At 36.0% G+C, this 22469-nt stretch overlaps 1 protein-coding gene across 2 annotated transcripts in view; it reads right to left on the reverse strand.

The window, feature by feature from the left end:
- The window catches only part of LOC125658386 (cell division cycle protein 20 homolog), a 39422-nt gene that overhangs the window by 1622 nt on the left and 15331 nt on the right, over nt 1-22469 (reverse strand). For both annotated transcript variants that reach the window (XM_056149629.1, XM_056149630.1), the window contains 7 exons: nt 16874-17079; nt 16489-16614; nt 12259-12455; nt 11911-12005; nt 6990-7218; nt 4114-4239; nt 2060-2177 (listed from right to left, as the gene is read on the reverse strand). In XM_056149629.1, the coding sequence (XP_056005604.1) occupies nt 2060-2177; nt 4114-4239; nt 6990-7218; nt 11911-12005; nt 12259-12455; nt 16489-16614; nt 16874-17079 (1097 nt within the window). The remainder of the gene's footprint in view (nt 1-2059; nt 2178-4113; nt 4240-6989; nt 7219-11910; nt 12006-12258; nt 12456-16488; nt 16615-16873; nt 17080-22469) is intronic.

Consider the following 22469-nt stretch of genomic DNA (forward strand, 5'->3'; position numbering starts at 1 on the left):
ATTGACAACCCCGTAGAAAAAACAAAGTTTGGAAAGTACCATAAATGATTTTAAATTCCAGACAAGCTTTTCCATACCTTGGTATGTTTTGTTGTGGATAATTGCTTGGTTTGAAAAGAAAAACAATCGCAGCTAATGATGACGTCACAATGCACTGTTTACATCAACCGTGTTACATTTCCCACATTAAACGAATTGCCTCAAGTCGTGTTGTAAGATGGTATGGGTCTTCGCTCGTCTCAACGGTCACATCGTAAACATATTAGATAATATATCGTCGATATATCTAAATGTCGAATTGAAGGCCACAGCAAGAGATTTTTTCTTCTCACGTAGGTTTTTGAATAAATTCTGCTTCATAGGAATACAAGAGGCCCATGGGCCTAGAATCGCTCTTCTGATACATTGTAGAACAGACAAAAATTCTCACTAACTAAGATTCATCAATTAACAAAGTTTGATGATGTTAAGTCAAATAGTACCTGAAAATTTAAATGTAACTGTCCAAAAGTAGGTCACGGTGACCTACTTTTGGTTGACACACTGAAGACTCAAGATGCATCAACTGACAAGTCAAATAGTATTCAAATATAGCCGTCAAATTCCAAAACGAGGCCACAGTGACCTACTTTTTGGTCGACACACTCCAAAGACTCAAGATGCATCAATTAACAAAGTTTGATAATTGAAGTCAAATAGTATCTGAAATATTCAGATATAAATGTCAAATCCCAAAAGTAGTGACCTACTATTTGGTCAACACTCTGAAGACTCAAGAACCATCAACTGACAAAGTTTGATGATTGTAAGTCAAATAGTATCTGAAATATTCAAATATAGCCGTCAAAATCCAAAAATATGTCGCAGTGACCTACTTTTTAGTCAACACACTCTGAAGACTCAACATGCATCAACTGACAAAGGTTGATAATTGTAAGACAAATAGTATCTGAAATATTAAAATATAGCCGTCGAATTCCAAAAGTAGGTCATGGTGACCTACTTTTTGGTCAACAAACTATGAAGACTCAAGATGCATCAACTGACAAAGTTTGATGATCCTAGCTTTCATAGTGTTCAAAATATGCATCTAAAATTGAAAATGTAAAATTTGAATGTCTGTTAAATTCAAAAAGTAGGTCACTGTGACCTACTTTTTTTATAAATATGTTTTGAGGCCTCTAGACGCATCAACTTACAAGGTTTGATGATTCTAAACCTTTCGGTATCTGAAATAACAACCTAAAATGTATTCATAAATGATTAGCCATAAAATTCAGACAGTAGGTCATGGTGACATACTTTTTACATGAAGCACTTCAAGGTCCCATGATCCATCAACTGACAACTTTTGATGATCATAGGCTCAAAAGTGTCCAAGATAGAAATCAAAATCAATTTAATAATAATTACCTGCGAAATTCAAAAAGTAGGTCACCATGACCTACTTTTGAGACAAGATGATATTAGGTCCTAAGATGCATCAAGTGACAAAATTTGATGATCCTAGTCCTTATACTAAGCAAAATATCAAAGTTTTAACAAAACAAAATTTAAGGTCAACTTTGAAGTGACCTTGAGACCACACCCTTTGACCCAGGATGATGCCTTGAACAATTTTTTATCTACAACCTATCTTCATCTTTATGCATAAGTTTGGTGATAATTTGCCCAGTGGTTCTTGAGAAGAAGATATTTTAGCAACCAATACTTTTGTTTGCATTTTCCCAATTATCTCCCCTTATTAAAGGGTCACAACTGTAGTTGTAGTAAAAATGAAAGCCCTTGGGCCAAGGATACCCTGTGACAAATTTGACAAAAATGGACCAAGGGGTTCTTGAGATATAGCCCTTTCTCCAAAAAGTTAACGCACACCAGACATATGGCCATATGATTAGCTATTTGAGCCTTCGGCTCAGAAGTGCTAATAAAAACAGGTCAGTGTGTACAGTGAATGAGACTCCAGTATGTACAATCAATGAGACTCCAGTATGTGTACTACATGTGAAGGAAAACTCCAAATATTCCAGAATCGGTTATGTAGCAAAAAAACATGAACCTGTTAGCTCTGCAATTCTGTTCATCTGAGGGTATTTCCAAATGGTCAGCTGGTTCTGTGAATAGCCATGGCCTGAGATCATTTCTTTATGGTCAGTGGACCAGAGTATTGAACACACCTGTCAATGATAACTAAGGTAGACAAGGATAGACAAAATCAGATCGTTACATTTTCAGGCACCCTATTGTTCATTTATATCTATTTATTAAAGGTAGATAACTTGAAATTTCAGTATTAAAAATGTTTGAGAAAAACCGTCAATATTTTCTACCTTGTATTTCATTGCAAAGTAAAAAGCTTTGTGTCAGCTGAGAATTTAACTTCTAATAAAGTCATTTGAGTTGAACAGCTACAACAGCAAAATGTTTTTAAGGTGAACTTGCTACACCAAACGTTTATTCAATGCCCTGTTAAAGTTTCCCACATGGAGTTTGATTTCACTATCGAAAGAGTGGTACAGGCTTCAATTATTTTATATAATTTTTAAAAAAGGTTTTTTCCCCAGAATAATAATAAAAGTTTGTTTGCAAATAAGAGATTTCAAAATCCAAATTTTACTGTGATTTGATGCATGATATAAATATCTAATAGGCCTACACCTCATATAGATGTTCTAATTTTTAAATTTAAAAAAACCTGTAGCGGTAGTCTAGAAGTAGAGCGTTCACCCCGCATGCGGAAGGCCGGGGTTCAAATCCCGGCCGCAACAGACCTAAGACGCTAAAACAGGTAGTGACAGTTCCATTACCAAACGCTTGGCATCAGGTGTGAATGTCACGGGTCCTTGGAGATGATCTTAAAAACGAATGTTCAGTGTCACAGTAGGTGTGGCACGCTCAAGAACCCTCACTTCTCAATGGCTCATAATTTATTCTATAGTATAGGCCTAAATTTGAAGCCCTTCACCAGTCTTGGTGACATCTCCATATGAGAGAAAAATTCTTGAGAGGGACGTTAAACAAGATACAATCAATCAATAAACATTTAAGAAAATGAAAAATGTTATTCAGAACATAAAAAATTAATTACCTGGTTCTCGGGCCTGCTCGCATTTGTTGAAAAGATGTCGTATAACTTATTCCATTGCCATAAAAAAATCCCAATGTGGTGTTGTATTATTCCGGAAAAAATCTCATTTTGGATTAGAATTTTTTATGCTTAGTCTGAGAAACGTTTGAAAGACAAGATCAATACAACGTTACCAGATAAGCATTTGTGTATATCTAAGTTACATACATGTATGGTCAAGATGGCAGCAAACGTTTCAAAATAAGGTGACGGGTAGGTTCTACATGTACCATTGTTCTTTCAAGGAATATTGTCATTGGGTTTTCAAACACGTGCATCATATCAGAAATCTATTTGGCAACAATAAATTGCAGCTTTTGAGTCTCTATCTATTTTGGAAGCAAGTTGCAAAAACTCAAGCCAGATGACACCAAGGATATCATCTTTACTGGATAAGATTTTTTGCAAAGAAATCCGACTTGCCAGTCATGTTGTATATCAGTAATGGGCGTTTTCCAAATTTATTTCTACTGTGTTTCTGATGAAAACTTGTTTAATACAGACAAAAAAAACCCACCACAATGTAGCATGTAGCATAAAACAATGGAGAAATGAGCAAAAAATCATCAGTGAGCTATTACTTCATACAAACATTGATATATATGTTTGTCATCAGTGAGCTATTACTTCATACAAACATTGATATATATGTTTGTCATCAGTGAGCTATTACTTCATACAAACATTGATATATATGTTTGTCATCAGGTAAAAAATCCCACCAAAAAAGCAACCTCCCTCATCATTTTTTTCCCCACAATAAAATGCCTCTCTCCCTCATCAAATATTGGGAACACGCCTGAGAACCAGAAAATTAATTTTTTATGGCCTTCTCAATATGTTTTAAAATTACAGCTAAAACCTTAAAGAAACAATCCACATCCATACAAACAACATGATTTCAGGTCACATTTTAGAATTAAACTTATAATCATCTTATTTGCTGAGAAATAACTTAACCTGGCTTAATTTCCCTTGGATATTACCTGTGAGTTTGTGTCTATGGCATTAACACATGCCCCATTGGAAATGTTCCACAGTCGAATGTGTCTGTCTGCAGTTCCTCCGCCTGAGGCTAGTATAACTGGGTTCCATGGACACCAAGCTAAAGCCTAGCCAATAGAAATTAACATTACATTTATTACATGGTCACCAAGTTAAAGCCTAGTCAATATAAATGAGCATTTATTACATGGACTCCAGGCTAAAACAAATTAAACTATTACATTACATGGACACCAAGCTAAAGCCTAATCAATATAAATTAGCATTACATGTCATATTTCAAAGACCATACACAAATTGAATATTGAACACTATACCAGAAGATCCATGACTTCCACACGACATACATCCAACTTTTGTAAACAAAACTATTCTTTCTTTGAGAAAAAAATCCCCCCAAAAACGAACTACCAGTTAAGGTAGATCTATACTCGGCCTTAAATGGACTCAATCATGAAAAAATTGCCTTTACAAGATAAATATACATTCCAGTAATAGATAGACATTGCAAAATATATATGTTGACATGCTATTTTCGTTGTTATTGCTTCTCAAAAGTAAGCACCCCATCAACATTAAGGAAAATGCACTTTTCTTATTAATTACATGTATTATTTTCCCAAACAAATGGGCTGTAATAAGCAACATAGACTATATACCCTTTATCTAATGGTATGTAATCATTTATTCTAATAAATTGGAATAAATATTTTCACAATGTATACTTTATGAGCCCAAACATGTGAAAGGAAATACTGTAGGAGATACCATTTGACATCAATATCGGTCTTTTCCCTAAATTTGATGGACTAAACCTTGAGTAAATTGTTTTTGATTTACAGATTATTATCTTAGAATAAGGATTTGAGCAAAAAAATCATATGTTGACATATTATTTTAGAAGCTATCAGCTCTACAAGTACACCCCACCCTTAAAATCTTGAAAAATTATACATTATCATAATTTCGTAAGACATGTGAAGTTTGAGCATATTTACAACCTTGAATAATAATTTGAACTATGCTAAACTATAACTATTATAAGATACATGTGGTTTACAATTAAATTTTACATTTTATCTGAAAAAAAATTCTAGAGAGGCTTTGCACAATGTAAATGTAAAACGAAAGTAACAAACTGAATTTCGATGATTTTGCTTATATGATTAATGTATACGTGTAATGTGTGATATATCTTATGTCCTGAGACAAAGTTTTATATGAATCTTTACAGGTCATGAAATCATTTACATGTACTTAAAATGAATGCATGTTATACATGTTACATGTACACCACTTACACCGGTCTAAGTAGATGCAATCTCAATAAGGAACTAATAGATGCCGCCCCAATAATTTTGAAAAAGGAGAGGATGAGGAAAAAATGACAAATTCATGACGGTCGGTGAAATAAAACAAATTATTTGCAGCTGATCTTTGAAGTTTGTGTCAATATCAGTAACATTGTAGCAGCGAACACAACTACGATATCTGTGGTCACTGGATCAGCGAAATGTGAACTTTTCTTTTTTACACAGCGTACCATGTATTTGTTGATGATAATTTGGAACCTATTCTAACCCGGATCCTCATAAATGAAATATTATCATGATGCTCGTGGAAATCTGAATTGGTCTGACCCCCCCACCACTTTCTGATGTCCCGCAATTCCATATGTTGAACATTTGGATCATAGTAAAACTTTTACATACATAAATAGTCAGTGTACACTGAATGCCTCACGGACATGTACAATGTAATTGACACACCCTCATCCACCAAAATGTTGTCTGTTCTTCAACCGATTTTTTTCTAAAGCTATAATCATCTCTATCTCCCCCCTTTAAAAAAAAACCCACCACAAAATCTCAACTTAAGATTTGACTGATAAGAAGATAAGAACACCCAGGAAGGAATTGATATAGGATATTCATATCTCGCATTGCCATGTAAAAATCAAATGGATATCGTTAAAGTATCACATTTCGGAAAACGGAAGCGTGGTTCCGCATTTACATTTGATTGTGACGTAGGCCGAGTATAGGTCTACTTTAATCTTTTTTCAAGTTTATCAAAAAACCCCACCAAACCTTGAGATTGTATAAACTAGAAGTGTCTGAGTATCACGAATACCACAAGTCTGCCGAAAGTTATTCAACCATGACCCATATCAAAAGTTATCCAATCATGACCCATATCAAAAGTTATCCAACCATGACCCATATCAAAAGTTATCCAACCTGACCCATATCAGTACTTCACCTGTGTATTCTCGCGATATATCTATACCCCAAATTTCAATTCAAAATGACATTATGTCCATGTATGACTGAAAAAAATGACCGGAAACTGAGCTGTTTTAAAGTTTTTAAAAGTCCAAATGGCCCAACTCTACCAAATATTATTCGACCAAAATCCAAATACAAACTTCACCTGCATATTTTCAGGATGTATCTATACCCCAAATTTCAAGTCCAAGGGGCATAACTCTGCATAAAATACTTTGACCCAAATTATGTGTATTCTAGTGGCGTATCCTGAATTTCAATATTAAAATGTCCATGCATGACGGAGATAATGAATGGAAACTGAATTCTTGGAAATTTTCTAAGTCCAAGGGACAAAAATAATTCAACAAGAACCAAGATAAGAACTAAACCTGGATTTTCATGATCTATATATACCAAATTTCAGTTGAATATGTGCATCTGTAGCAGAGATCATGAACAGAAACTGAATTATAATGGAATGACAGAAAAGGGTAATACTATATGCTCTAGCCATTTCAAGGCAGTGACATAAAAACCAAACCTTCTAAAGGTATACTAAATATGACATAATTTGATAAGTGATATACCTTTACAGCTGCAAGATGGTGAGTAAATATTTGAATAGGTGCAACACCTTCCAGTGCCAATGTGGTGTCCCATACATTGACCACATTATCATTGCCGCCACTTGCCAATCGACGGCCGTCAGGTGACCAAGTTAAACCACAAATTTCCTGGGTGTGTCCGACTAAAGATCCAACATGGTGATCAGGAACACGAACATCATGATGATGGATGGCTCCAGATCGAGATCCACTAAATTACAAACCAAAAGTCCAATCATTCCCAAGTTTACAATCATATGTTTCTTTGCCGACATTCTCCTTATCAGCATCATCAAACCAATTATACAAGATTAAACAAGTACTGCACATCACCAGGAATGTTGCTTCTGTTGCCTTGTGTGAGTAAAAATTTTCCTTGAGGCCCCCCGTAATCTGGAAGGTCACCCAGATGACAAGTAATGCAGTCCTGCCCAATTTTTAAGAACTTATTTATGGGACTAGTAGTTTTCTTACTAGATGTCATTAAGTAAAGATGATTTTTAAAGATTGCATAATTTTTAAGGTTTTGACACCAGATTCCCTGACCCAAGGACCATGAATTTCACAGCAGAAGCTCGTCTTCACTATTATCATGTACACAGCAGAAGCTCGTCTTCACTATTATCATGTACACAGCAGAAGCTTGTCTTCACTATTATCATGTACACAGCAGAAGCTCGTCTTCACTATTACCATGTACACAGCAGAAGCTTGTCTTCACTATTACCATGTACACAGCAGAAGCTTGTCTTCACTATTATCATGTACACAGAAGCTTGTCTTCACTATTACCATGTACACAGCAGAAGCTTGTCTTCACTATTATCATGTACACAGCAGAAGCTCGTCTTCACTATTATCATGTACACAGAAGCTTGTCTTCACTATTATCATGTACACAGAAGCTTGTCTTCACTATTACCATGTACACAGCAGAAGCTTGTCTTCACTATTACCATGTACACAGCAGAAGCTCGTCTTCACTATTATCATGTACACAGAAGCTTGTCTTCACTATTATCATGTACACAGAAGCTTGTCTTCACTATTATCATGTACACAGCAGAAGCTCGTCTTCACTATTATCATGTACACAGAAGCTTGTCTTCACTATTATCATGTACACAGCTTAGTTGTTTTGATGTCCAAGCATCAAGAAGATTTTCAAAGAAAATGCATTTTCACTTTGCGAGCCATACATCCCACCATATTCCCATAACCCCTGATCCCGGGGTCATGAATTTCACAATTTTTGATAAAAACTGCCCTTCTTATTAACACTATGATCTAATTTACTAGTGATGGGACGATGATCAATTATTATTGAAAATTGGTTTACCCTTTCCGATTATCGTTTATAAAATTTTATAATCGAAAGTCGCTGTAAAAACCGGAAATAAAAATGGCGGATAACAAGGACGGAGTTGGTTTTGTGTTTTAGTTCATGAATGGTGAACGCAAGTAAAGACCATGCCGGTTCCAGATAGTGCAAATTTCACTGTTAAGTAAGACAAAGCATGCAACTTTTTTTTTGTTCAGCAGTTTTACATGTGCAATTTTTAAAAAAAAAAATATCTGTTTAAGTCCCAAGGTTAGTGCCAGTTTTATAGTAGTTTGCTGTTGGATAAAATAATAATGCATGAATGACTGGTTTTGTTCATTTAAGTAGTATTCATATAGAGAAAGTAACATACATGGTGGTGCAGAAGGTTTAAACAAATAATATTGAATGAAAAAATTATTTTTTAAATATCATAGAAAAACAATTATTAATCGAAAATCGATTGGTTTTCTTCTCCCTATTACAAAACGATTATCATCTTAAACCGATTGCCCATCACTATTTACAAAACAAAACTCATTACATCAAATACTGTCCAATGAGTTTCATATCAACCGTTTACATACTGATTAGGCCATTTCTTACATACTAATTTTTTACTACAGATTACTCCATTTACCTGATCACGATGGAGGGCTCATAGCAGGTGTCAACAGGGGATGCTTAATCCTCATACGTATATGATCCCACCTCTGGTGTTTCAAGGGATACGTGTTTGCCACTTTTAATTTTGTATTCTTTATAGTATTTATGAGATTACCTGCTGTTTCATTGTTGAATGTCCAAGAGTTAAAAGAAGATTTTTAAAGAAATAATGCATTTTCACTATAAGAACCATAAAGTTCATTTTAGTAAGTGAACTTTAGCAAGTGAACCCATGAATTTGACAATTTTGGTAGGGACACCCTTGCTCATCATGACAATACACACGAGGAGTATAGTCTATACTCCATTAGAGATTGCATCATTTTCTAAGGTTTTGACTGCTTACACAAAACGCTTACCCAAAAAATGTTCTGTACCGAATTTCACGAACGGTCATGTACTTTCAGAGAAGAAATAGATTATGTTCATATGTTAAAGTACGATGAACAACAACAGACAACTACCAATTACAATTGATATGCACCCCACATAAATCATCCATTCAAGTTGTTCAGAAGGCATAATTTCAATAAATGTGTATCACAACGGACACGTTTCATTTTGAAATGCGTAGTGTTTGAAATCTGAGCTCAAGAACATACTACACACCAAGATATTCTCAATGACATGAATTTGAAAGTCATTTTTTTGGTCAATTTGCAATGCATTAACCAATGAAACACAATGATATATGACATTACGGCGGGTAGTCAATACTTATCCCCGACGCGGTGCCACAGAAAAAAATAATAAAATTTTTACCTAACCAGGGAAGGTTAACTACATTTTTACAAAGTGATGCAAATATAACATTGACAGAAACCATGGGAAAGTAACAAATGCCAAGTCCTCAAAGTCAAACATTGATTGAGAGAAAATTTGAAAGGTTGAAAAGTTCAACAGAAATGGCTAACAATTTATTCCTGGCTATGATTGGAGAAGAATGGCAACAAGAGTACCGCAAACGGTACATAATATGCCCGTGAAATGCTTACATAGGGTGTTTTTCTTGTGCTATAATTTGTATAACTTTGCTTCAGGTAGTATCAGCCATCATGAGGCTGTGACAAACTTTCATATGAACAAAGGGTCTTAGCTTAAAAATTGAGATTTCCTTAAAATGGACCACGTTCAACAACCTGCATTTTTTTCAAAAATGGAAGAAAATCAAAATCCTTCACCAGATGCACATCTTCAGTACCTATACAAACACTCCACAAAATAAGAAGGTCCTCACTTGAAAACTGTGGGAGGAGTTGGGCAGACAAATTATGTACCCTTCATAGAATATTAATTTCTAAATAGACTAAGTTCAACAACCTGTAATTTTATAAAAAATTGTAGAAAATCAAAATCCATCCCACATGCACATTTTCAATACCCATACAAACACTCCACAAAATAAGAAGGCTCTCACTTGAAAACTGTGGGAGGAGTAGGGCAGACAAATTATGTACCCTCCATATAATATTTATTTCCAAATAAAGGGGCAAAACTCCTGGAAAAAAGGTCGAAATGGATCAAAATTGCAGTATGATCCAGAGTGACCCACAAAGAAGCTGCACAGCAAGTTTCAGCATGATATGTGAAAGGGAAATGAAATTATTAAGAGAAAACCCCGAACGGACGGACGTACAGACATCGCTGTACCATAATACGTCCCGTCTAAAGATGGGCGTATAAAAATGAAGTTGTACAAAGTAATAGTATTTATGTATTTCAAAATCAGATATTAATCAAGTTAAAGAACAGGTGGTGACTGTTGACACCCAAGGGGAACTGATGAGCACTCAAGACAAAATGACCTTATTTGAAAAAGATTTCTTCTCTAAAGGGGATGATACCTTAGCTGGGGATGATACCTTAGTTGGGGATGATACCTTAGCTGGAGATGACAAGAGTAAGCTTGTTCCTTAGCTTGTGTTGTTTTTACCTGTGACTCATTACTGTAGTCATGATATTACCATTTTTAAAATTAGTAACTGTATGTGGTATATGGTTACAACATAGCTGATGATCATGCAATATGGGACTTTTGAGATACAGATGCACTGACTTTTATTGCACATTGAATGTAATTTGTAGGGCATGTCAATTCCAGATTACAATAACAACTATAAGTAAAGAAACATGGAATTCTTCAATTGCTATCAATTTCCTGCATTGAAATGATACCTTTCAATGAAAGCAATCACTACAACCATTTATAGAAAAATGCATTTGATTATATTATGAGAGTTAGTGAGGGAAACAAATCTAGGGAATATCTTGAGGATATCGGCAAAACTTCACGCATTATATCCAAGGAAGGGCCTCTGTGGCGTAGTGGTTAGAGCATTGCGCTCAAAATCACACAGCCTCTCACCTCTGCTCGGCGCGGTTTCGAATCCCGCTCGTGCTGGTAAGTGAGAAAGTTTCCCAGTTTACTTTCGGAAGGTCGGTGGTCTCTTCCCAGGTACATTATATCTGGGTTCTCTCTTCCACCAATAAAAACTGGGCGCCACCATATAACTGAAAAATTGTTGATTGTGGCCGAAAACATCAATCAATCAATATATCCAAGGATATGTGTCTAAATGCGCATTTTCCCTTCCATCTAATTTACACCCAGGTACTAAGCACCAATAGTGACTTGAATCGTCATCGTAGGACTGTGTATGGCTCTTTAAGGACTGTCTGTTAGTAAAACACCATTTGTGTCAATGTCAGCTTTGCCCTACAATTACTTACTATCACGTAACTGCGATGTATGAATGTCAATTCTAATTGGTTGTTCCAGCACATTCCGATAGTTCCTTATTGAAATATATGAATTATTGTTGATTTTCTTGGGAAAAATTACACTATAATTCATAAAAATCCCAAACTTAAAAACATGAAAACTGAATAAACACACTTCTGTTAGAACAAACAAACCTGCTGACAATATGCGAGTTCCAAGATAAAGCTCCTACACGAGCCGCGTGTCCAGTCATCACTCGCAGCAGTTTCTCAGCTTCTGTATCCCAGAGCTGTTAAAGGTCAGGTATTGATAACGTGATGTAAATAAGTCAAGATCGATGACAATTTCATCTTAAAAATACAACTAACTTTTAATTAAGTAAATTAATTTAGAAATGTAAATTTTTAAGTTTTGAGAGTGAAACCTAAGAATATGATATTTAAAACAATAAATTAGAAATGAAATGTCAGGTGGGATCAAAATTGAGATAATTTCTTTCAGAAAGTTGATGACAGATCATTGTGTTGTGATTGTAAACTTACCTGTACAGCTCCCGAGTTGGTCCCCACTGCCAGTATGCCTCCCTCAGGGGTCCAGGACAACCCTGTTACATAATCATTCTCCGACTGCATATTCAGCAGTTGTTGAATGGTACATGTTGTTGCATTCCAGAGGTAGATTGCAGTTCCTAAAGCCACTGCTAAAATATTGGATGTGGACCAGTCTAGGAGATTTAGATCTGAAAGACAAGTATAGTGGGTTTTTTTTTTTCATTCAATGAAAGAGAACCATTAATGATACAACATGCATGTAAATACCAGTGTTGTTTTTCGATTCCCAGAGGTTCATCAAAACTAGATGTGTCAGAGCGACACAAAGGCCCCCAACTAAGTTATCTGACTGGACCAAATTTTAATTCAAAATTTCCATGATGACTGAGTGAATGAATTATCTAAAATTTTCAAACTGCAAGGGACATAAATCTACTAAAACTTATCTGACTGGAACCATAAGGCAACAAGTGTATTATCTAAATTTATATCCTGAATTTCAATTCAAACTGTCTATATTATAAATTGTGTAAAATTTCCAAAATCCAAGTGGCACAATTCTGTCAAAAACTATCATGATGTATCTACACACCAAATTTCAGCTGAATATGTGCATCTGTAACAGAGATAATGAATGAAACTGAATTATGACCAAATGACAAAAAAAGGCAACACATACCCAAATCATCTTATGACAGGGTTATAAAAACCTTTAAGGGCATTTCAAATTATAATTGTTGTGCACTCATAATAGCATTGCACAAGATATCATAAATCCTTGCACCCACTCAGTCCTGTTACTGTCAGTGACCCCCCCCCCCCCCCCCCCCCTTCCAAAGTCCCACTCCACTTTCAGGAGATAAAAGCTTTCACGAACAGACAGAAAATCATTTATACCAGATGATAAGCATTTATCAAACAAACGATGTGGAATTCCATATTATGTGTTTAAGATACATAACAAACAAACGAGGTGGAATTCCATATTATGTGTTTAAGATACATAACAAACAAACGAGGTCGAATTCCATATTATGTGTTTAAGATACATAATAAACAAACGAGGTCGAATTCCATATTATGTGTTTAAGATACATAACAAACAAACGAGGTCGAATTCCATATTATGTGTTTAAGATACATAATAAACAAATGAGGTCTAATTCCATATTATGTGTTTAAGATACATAACAAACAAACGAGGTCGAATTCCATATTATGTGTTTAAGATACATAACAAACAAGACTGTACTGTCTGTAAATCTAAGTAGATCTTAAACCCGCACTACCACCCCTCAAATCTTAGACCCGCACTACCACCCATCAAATCTTAGACCCGCACTACCACCCATCAAATCTTAGACCCGCACTACCACACATCAAATCTTAAACCCGCACTACCACACATCAAATCTTAAACCCGCACTACCACACATCAAATCTTAGACCCGCACTACCACACATCAAATCTTAGACCCGAACTACCACACATCAAATCTTAAACCTGCACTACCACACATCAAATCTTAGACCCGCACTACCACACATCAAATCTTAAACCCGCACTACCACACATCAAATCTTAGACCCGCACTACCACACATCAAATCTTAGACCCGAACTACCACACATCAAATCTTAGACCCGCACTACCAACCTTAAACACATCAAATCTTAGACCCGCACTACCACACATCAAATCTTAGACCCGCACTACCACACATCAAATCTTAAACCCGCACTACCACACATCAAATCTTAGACCCGCACTACCACACATCAAATCTTAGACCCAAACTACCACACATCAAATCTTAGACCCACACTACCAACCTTAAACACATCAAATCTTAGACCCGCACTACCACACATCAAATCTTAGACCCGCACTACCACACATCAAATCTTAGACCCGCACTACCACACATCAAATCTTAGACCCGCACTACCACCCATCAAATCTTAGACCCGCACTACCACACATCAAATCTTAGACCCGCACTACCACCCATCAAATCTTAAACCCGCACTACCACACATCAAATCTTAGACCCGCACTACCACACATCAAATCTTAGACCCGCACTACCACACATCAAATCTTAAACCCGCACTACCACACATCAAATCTTAGACCCGCACTACCACACATCAAATCTTAAACCCGCACTACCACACATCAAATCTTAGACCCGCACTACCACACATCAAATCTTAGACCCGAACTACCACACATCAAATCTTAGACCCGCACTACCAACCTTAAACACATCAAATCTTAGACCCGCACTACCACACATCAAATCTTAGACCCGCACTACCACACATCAAATCTTAAACCCGCACTACCACACATCAAATCTTAGACCCGCACTACCACACATCAAATCTTAGACCCGAACTACCACACATCAAATTTTAGACCCGCACTACCAACCTTAAACACATCAAATCTTAGACCCGCACTACCACACATCAAATCTTAGACCCGCACTACCACACATCAAATCTTAGACCCGCACTACCACACATCAAATCTTAGACCCGCACTACCACCCATCAAATCTTAGACCCGCACTACCACCCATCAAATCTTAGACCCGCACTACCACCCATCAAATCTTAGACCCGCACTACCACCCATCAAATCTTAGACCCGCACTACCACCCATCAAATCTTAAACCCGCACTACCACCCATCAAATCTTAGACCCGCACTACCACCCATCAAATCTTAATCCCGCACTACCACCCATCAAATCTTAAACCCGCACTACCACCCATCAAATCTTAGACCCGTACTACCACCCATCAAATCTTAAACCCGCACTACCACCCATCAAATCTTAGACCCGTACTACCACCCATCAAATCTTAAACCCGCACTACCACACATCAAATCTTAGACCCGCACTACCACACATCAAATCTTAAACCCGCACTACCACACATCAAATCTTAGACCCGCATTAAATACTACACATCAAATCTTAGACCCGCTTAAACACATTAAATCTTAGACTTGCACTGCCACACATCAAATCCTCAGAAACAAAAGAGTTATTTATTAAATAAAGTCTTCATTTTCAAGTATACTAAATAGTTGCAGTGATTTTAAAACACTTGTACCAACCTTAATTAACAAGATGTACTATGAGCAATGCTCACTAAGAATACCCCCCGCTTACCCAAATCTCCCAAAGAGTGTTGTTAATAGGTATAAATTACCTCTTCCCTGAGTGTAAAAATATGGTATGCCTTTGTAGAAGAAAATGGAAGATATAGTCCGAACACAAATCCATGGCATAAACCTATAATTTTGACCTTGAAATCAAAGGTCAAGGTCATAAAGAGGTCATGGATGTACATGACACATAGTCTCATGGTGATACACCCATGTCTTATGGTATGACTATGTCAAAACCCTATAATCAATTTTGACCTTGAGGTCAAAGTTCAAGGTCATATAGAGGTCATGAAGGTACTCGACACATCGTCTCAAGGTGATACACTCATGTGTCAAATATGATATGCCTATGTCAAAGAACAAAGAAGTTAGGGCCCGGACACGAATCCATTGTAAAAAACCTTTAATTTTGACCTTATAGTCAAGGTCATATAGAGGTCATGAAGGTACTCGACACATCGTCTCATGGTGATCTACCTGTGTGCCAAATATGGTATGCCTAAGTCAAAGAACAAAGAAGTTATGGCCCGGACACAAATCTGCAGACAGACAGACAGACAGTGATTCCTATATACCCCCCAGAACTTCGTTTGGGGTTATAAAAAGACAGAAAGAAGGATGGGCCAAATACTTAATGTTACTGCTAAACCCCAATCTACCTAAATAAAATCAGACCTCATCTGCTCCCTTATTATGAACATTACTGATAAACCCCAATCTACCTAAATAAAATCAGACCTCATCTGCTCCCTTATTATGAACATTACTGCTAAACCCCAATCTACCTAAAATAAAATCAGATCTCATCTGCTCCCTTATTATGAACATTACTGCGAAACCCCAATCTACCTAAAATAAAATCAGACCTCATCTGCTCCCTCATCATGAGTAGCAGCAGAACAATAGCTCTCAGAGAAAAACCTGGGATAAACCAGACTGACTACAGAGGGCTACAGTTTCTGCAGCTAGTAATGACCAGCAGATAAAGGGATCTAATTTTCATGAGATGGGGTTAACCTAGCAGAAGATCTTACAGTAATCATCCAGAAGTTCCGGTGCATCCAAAATCCGATCCGGCTGTTGTGGAATGTTGCGTGTTGAGGACTTTGGGAGTGTTGTTTTGTTATACGAGTATAATACTTTCATTCTGTTGTCATGCCCTGTGAAGAATTTTCATGAAAATTTTTAAACAAAAAAATAAGTATTTCAGTGAGAAACCCAAATCAAAACTATCAAACATTTCAGATTTTGTAAATGGAGTTATGTAAATGGAGAAGGTCATATGGTTCACAATTATTCATTGAGAATGTACTATATATACCTGTGACAGGGGTTGGTTGACATTCATTGAGAATGTACTATATATACCTGTGACAGGGGTTGGTTGACAATTATTCATTGAGAATGCACTGTATATACCTGTGGCAGCTGGGCATTTGTTGTTGAAGGACAGGATCTTTATCTCCTGTGGATCGTCCCCCTTGTTCAGAACACTATTAAGCTGATTCTGATAGGGAGCCTTTGATGGAGAACAGTCTGGGTCATTTTCTTCATTTTCTCCAATCTCTTTCATAATGGCATAATGGCTGACATCAATGTCTTGTGATGAACGGCTTGGAATAAATCTAAGATTCCAGGAGTAAAAACAAGAGGTTCATAAGGAACAGTGCTCAAAAAATGAAAAAATAAAATTTGATTCAGATTTAAACTTTCTAAGTTATCATCCGGAAACCCAATTTTTCTGAAATTTTCATTGTATTTTCGGTCACTGTGACTCTGACCTTTGACCATTTTTCTCCAAAATTAATAGGGGTCTTCCTTACCTGGTACCCAACAATATATCAAAGTTTCATTTGATTAGATTGTAAACTTTTCGAGTTATCATCCGGAAACCAATTGTTGACGCCCAACCGAATCACCAAACCCATAGCCGAGTTCAACTTCGTTGCAACTCGGCGAAAAATAGAAAAATAAAATTTGAAAATTTTCAGCTCCATTTGTGTCCATGCCCCTTTAATTACACTCTGAGAAACTTGCATAAAGACCTCTCTTATACTGGACAGACAGCTAATGTCAACTCAGTTAAAAACATTCAGGAAGATGAGCAAAAATATCCAAAAAATATAAAAGCACATTTAAAGCAATATCAGCTGTCATTTTGGTGTTGAAATTTTTTTTGGTTAAATTTTATTTCACTGTTTCAATGACGAAAAAAAAGAGGTTTTGATTATCAACTTTTGTTATTGATATTTGTGTTTAAAAATCTACTTAGAGGCTAAAAAATATTCAATTTAGTTTTAATTTTATCAAGATTGTGGATAAAGTTAAATACAAAGCTATCACAATTGCAGACTTTTACAGCAAAAATAAAATGTTCAGATTTAGAGCTACTTGTAGTATTGCTTTAAAGGGGCATGGACATGATTTGAGCTGAAATTTTCATTTTTCCATTTTTAATGTTCAAAATGCTTAATTAAGGTATTTCCAATGGTCAGCAAAAATTTGAATGTCAGTTGTTGAGGTACATGGGAGATACTAGCTCACAATTCTTTGTTACATGTATGTAAACAAAGCTCGTGCCCTGTTTTTGTTTACCTATGCATGTAAGGTAGATATACCAGTAAAAGTCAGGGTTGGGCGGTTAAAACCGGTGGTTTTAACCGTCCTGGTCAATACTCCCCAAGTGGTCAATAGTGATTTAAACTGTCCATTTTCCTATTTTTGTACATTTCTTGCAAAGATAAAGATAAATTAAGTCTTTTCATTATCTGGATCAATTGTTGATTAATATTTTTCATTAGATAATCAAATGTAATTTCATAAGTTTAATATATTTGGTTTGCTGAAACTGACCAAAATATCTTCAGTACCTACCAGAGTGTTACAGTTCTATAACACAGCTTGACGATTGGAGACAGACCTCTTAATACATGTACCTGGACAGATTTAATAATAAAAGGTACCTGGACATTACCTGAGCACAGGAAGCAGAGTTGACAGGTGTTTAATAAACATAGGCTGGGACCAGATATGACCAGTGTGCCTGTTGTTGTTATGAAAACATCACCAACCCACCCCCTCAAATGTTTATTCAACAGTTAAAATGAAGATTGATGTTAATACTTATAGGTAGTTCTTGTTAAACTAAGGAATTTGAACAGAAACTATTACATCTTCCCCAATTTAACAGAGTCATTTGTACATATTATTTATGTAATATTATGACTTATAAGTATATATTATAAACTGATAGTGCATGTTAGGAATTACAGAATTTACCATAATGGTCACTTAAACATTTAAAATAAATAACACAGACTATAATGACCAAATAATTTTCAATCGACCAGTATTAACCATGCAGTATTGACTGGTTTTAACCAGTATTGACCACCAGCCCGGTCAATACTCATTTTCACCACTTTTTTGCCAACCCTGGTAAAAGTTTGTTCAAACCAGATTTTTCAATTTACAAGTTAATTCTGAACAAGATGTACTATGAGCAATGTTCACTAAGAATACCCCCCGCTTACCCAAATCTCCCAAAGAGTGTTGTTAATAGGTATAAATTACCTCTTTCCTGAGTGTAAAAATATGGTATGCCTTTGTAGAAGAAAATGGAAGATATAGTCCGAACACAAAACAACGAATGGCATAAACCTATAATTTTGACCTTGAAATCAAAGGTCAAGGTCATAAAGAGGTCATGGATGTACATGACACATAGTCTCATGGTGATACACCCAATGCATGTCTTATGGTATGACTATGTTAAAACCCTATAATCAATTTTGATCTTGAGGTCAAAGTTCAAGGTCATATAGAGGTCATGAAGGTACTCGACACATCGTCTCATGGTGATACACTCATGTGTCAAATATGATATGCTTATGTCAAAGAACAAAGAAGTCATGGACCTCAGTGTTTTCCATTCATTTCATTTGAACAGGCCCATTTAGAATTGTAACAGGCCAGGGGGGGTATGGGGGGATTCTCCCATGAAATTTTGGCAAATTAGACGCAAAATCCTGCATTCTGAGGCATTTCAGGGGGCAAAATGACCCTTGTTCATATGCCACTTTTTAACCTACATTTTTAAATATATACCAAAGGGTTGAACATTTTTACCTCAGACAAGTTAGTCACAGTGGTGTTAAATACACAACTTTCCGATGTTTTGACCGGAAGAAATCATGTAATGTATTCGTTCGACGCTTCATTATTTTTCACTGCCATGTGCTTCTCACGCGCAAGGTGAGAGTTTGAAATATCGTCCCATCAAAATCGCCGTTTCAAAAAGCTCTCGATAAAAACATAAACAAGGAAGAAATATGAAAGATATTTATAGCCAACCAATTGCTACCGCATACATTCTTTGCAAAGATCGATCGTGTAAATCAACATCACTGAAATTGACAACATATTATTTTTTGATTTTTTTAAATTTGAACCGGCCAGAAAATCGTTTGAAATGGTCAATTTGGCCGGCGGCCGGTTCTTAGGGAAAACACTGGGCCCTGACACGAATCCATTGTAAAAACCTTTAATTTTTACCTTGAGGTCAAGGTCATATGAAGGTCATAAAGGTACATGACACATTGTCTCATGGTGATACACTCATGTGTCAAATATGGTATGACTATGTCAAAGAACAAAGAAGTTAGGGCCCGGACACAAATCCATTGTAAAAAAACTTTTAATTTTGACCTTGAGGTCAAGGTCATATGAAGGTACATGACATATTGTCTCATGGTGATACACTCATGTGTCAAATATGGTATGTCTATGTCAAAGAACAAAGAAGTCATGGCCCTGACACGAATCCATTGTAAAAACCTTTAATTTTGACCTTGAGGTCAAGGTCATATGAAGGTCATGAAGGTACATGACACATTGTCTCATGGTGATACACTCATGTGTCAAATATGGTATGCCTATGTCAAAGAACAAAGAAGTTAGGGCCCGGACATGAATCCATTGTAAAAAACCTTTAATTTTGACCTTATAGTCAAGGTCATATAGAGGTCATGAAGGTACTCGACACATTGTCTCATGGTGATCTACCTGTGTGTCAAATATGGTATGCCTAAGTCAAAGAACAAAGAAGTTATGGCCCGGACACGAATCTGCACAGACAGACAGACGGACCGACAGACAGAGTGATTCCTATATACCCCCCAGAACTTCGTTCGGGGGGTATAACAATCAACATAATTTAATAGTTTCTAGTACAACTTATTTTCTTTTAGACACACTATTTTCTATCATGAGCCTTGTTTAAATGTTTACATATAACAAAGAATTGCGAGTGCTGTATCTCACTAGTAACTCAAAAACTGATATTCAAATATTGGTTGACCATTAGAAATACATTATTTAGTTAAAGCTGTATGACCCGATGTTCATGTATTATTTTTGTATACATAATTACTTTAAAGCAGATTAATTACTATATAAAGTTAACTTTCCCTTAATCATATGCTTGAAAACATCTGCATGTAAAAGAAAGCAGTGAGAATATTATTTAGAAAGTAAATATATAAATCATCCCATAATAGACGTCTATAAATAGACCCACGTGCATCAGGGGAATCCCAACATGATGTATTAACTCATACGCAACTGTCTAGTTTTAAGACTGAAAGAGTGTAAAACAACGAATTACTAAGAGGTATTTGATATTTTTATTTCTATTAAAACTTGTGGCATGGTACTGTTGTAACAAAATACACAGCTTTACACAGATATTTAGACCACCGATGATCTGAAAGTTTGAACTGGTCATGTGACTGTCTATTGAAATGGCAGAGTGACGCGGTTATTTGTAAACATCGATTTAAAATCAAATAATTTGGGTTAAAACATGTGAAATAATTTATGATATGTCATACAGCCTCATAGCTACATCCGTGTGATGATTTAATAGCGCTTTTATGAGATTGAAAAAATATTGTAATTCGGACCATACAGCTTTAAGCACTGTAAACAACAAAAATGGAAAAATAAAATTTTCAGCTCGACCGTGTCCATGCCCCTTTAAATGACCTTGATATTTGACATAAAAAACAACATGAGTCATTTTAAAATCATAGGAACTATCTAAACAGAACAAAAATAATAAAGCTTTTCTAAAATTGAGTATAAATACTGGTATAAAGATGTGATCTGACCTGTCAGGGCCTGATTATACTGGTATAAAGATGTGATCTGACCTGTCAGGGCCTGACTGTTTTGTATAAAGATTTGATCTGATCTGTCGGGACCTGATTATACTGGTATAAAGATTTGATCTGACCTGTCAGGACCTGATTATACTGGTATAGAGATGTGGTCTAATCTGTCAGGACCTGATTAAACTGGTAGTCCCTGAAACGTTCTACTTTCCCACTTGAACGGTGAACGCACGCAGAGCGAATGGTGAACGCAATTTGGTGAACGGTGAAAGCACGGAGAACGCAAAGTGAACGGTGAGCGCACGGTGAACGCAAAATGGTCTATTCATTCGGTATATTTCGGATTTTTCCCTTGGATTGTACTTACTTTATAATCAGGTGGAGTATATATGAATACATATGTTTGTTCATTTTTGTGCAAATACTGGATGTATACTTCTCATGAAAATGATCGTAAATCACATCAATGCACGTATAAAAAGAAAATTTCATAGGTAAATTCTTTAAAGCATTACATATACAGATACATGTATACATGAAAAATAGAAACGTATATTTTATAATATTTAGAATTCTTGACATTTTCATAGATCGTGAATATTAGTGCGTCATCTCGGTATACTACATGCAATTATATACTTAGCACCAAGAATTTACAGATGCACATGCATGACTTCAAAATTTACAAGCGGGGTCATTTGGATTACACGCAATTAAAAAAAACATCCCCGAAAGGAGTTGAGATAAATGCATTGAACAACCAGCATGGGTAGAACAGGTACTTCATGTGCCTCGTGTTGACACCTGAACGCTTCTAAATAGTATAAAAGGTTTACTCCCAC

Source organism: Ostrea edulis, chromosome 9 (genome assembly GCF_947568905.1).
Source record: "Ostrea edulis chromosome 9, xbOstEdul1.1, whole genome shotgun sequence".
In the NCBI taxonomy this organism is placed as follows: Eukaryota; Metazoa; Mollusca; class Bivalvia; order Ostreida; family Ostreidae; genus Ostrea; species Ostrea edulis.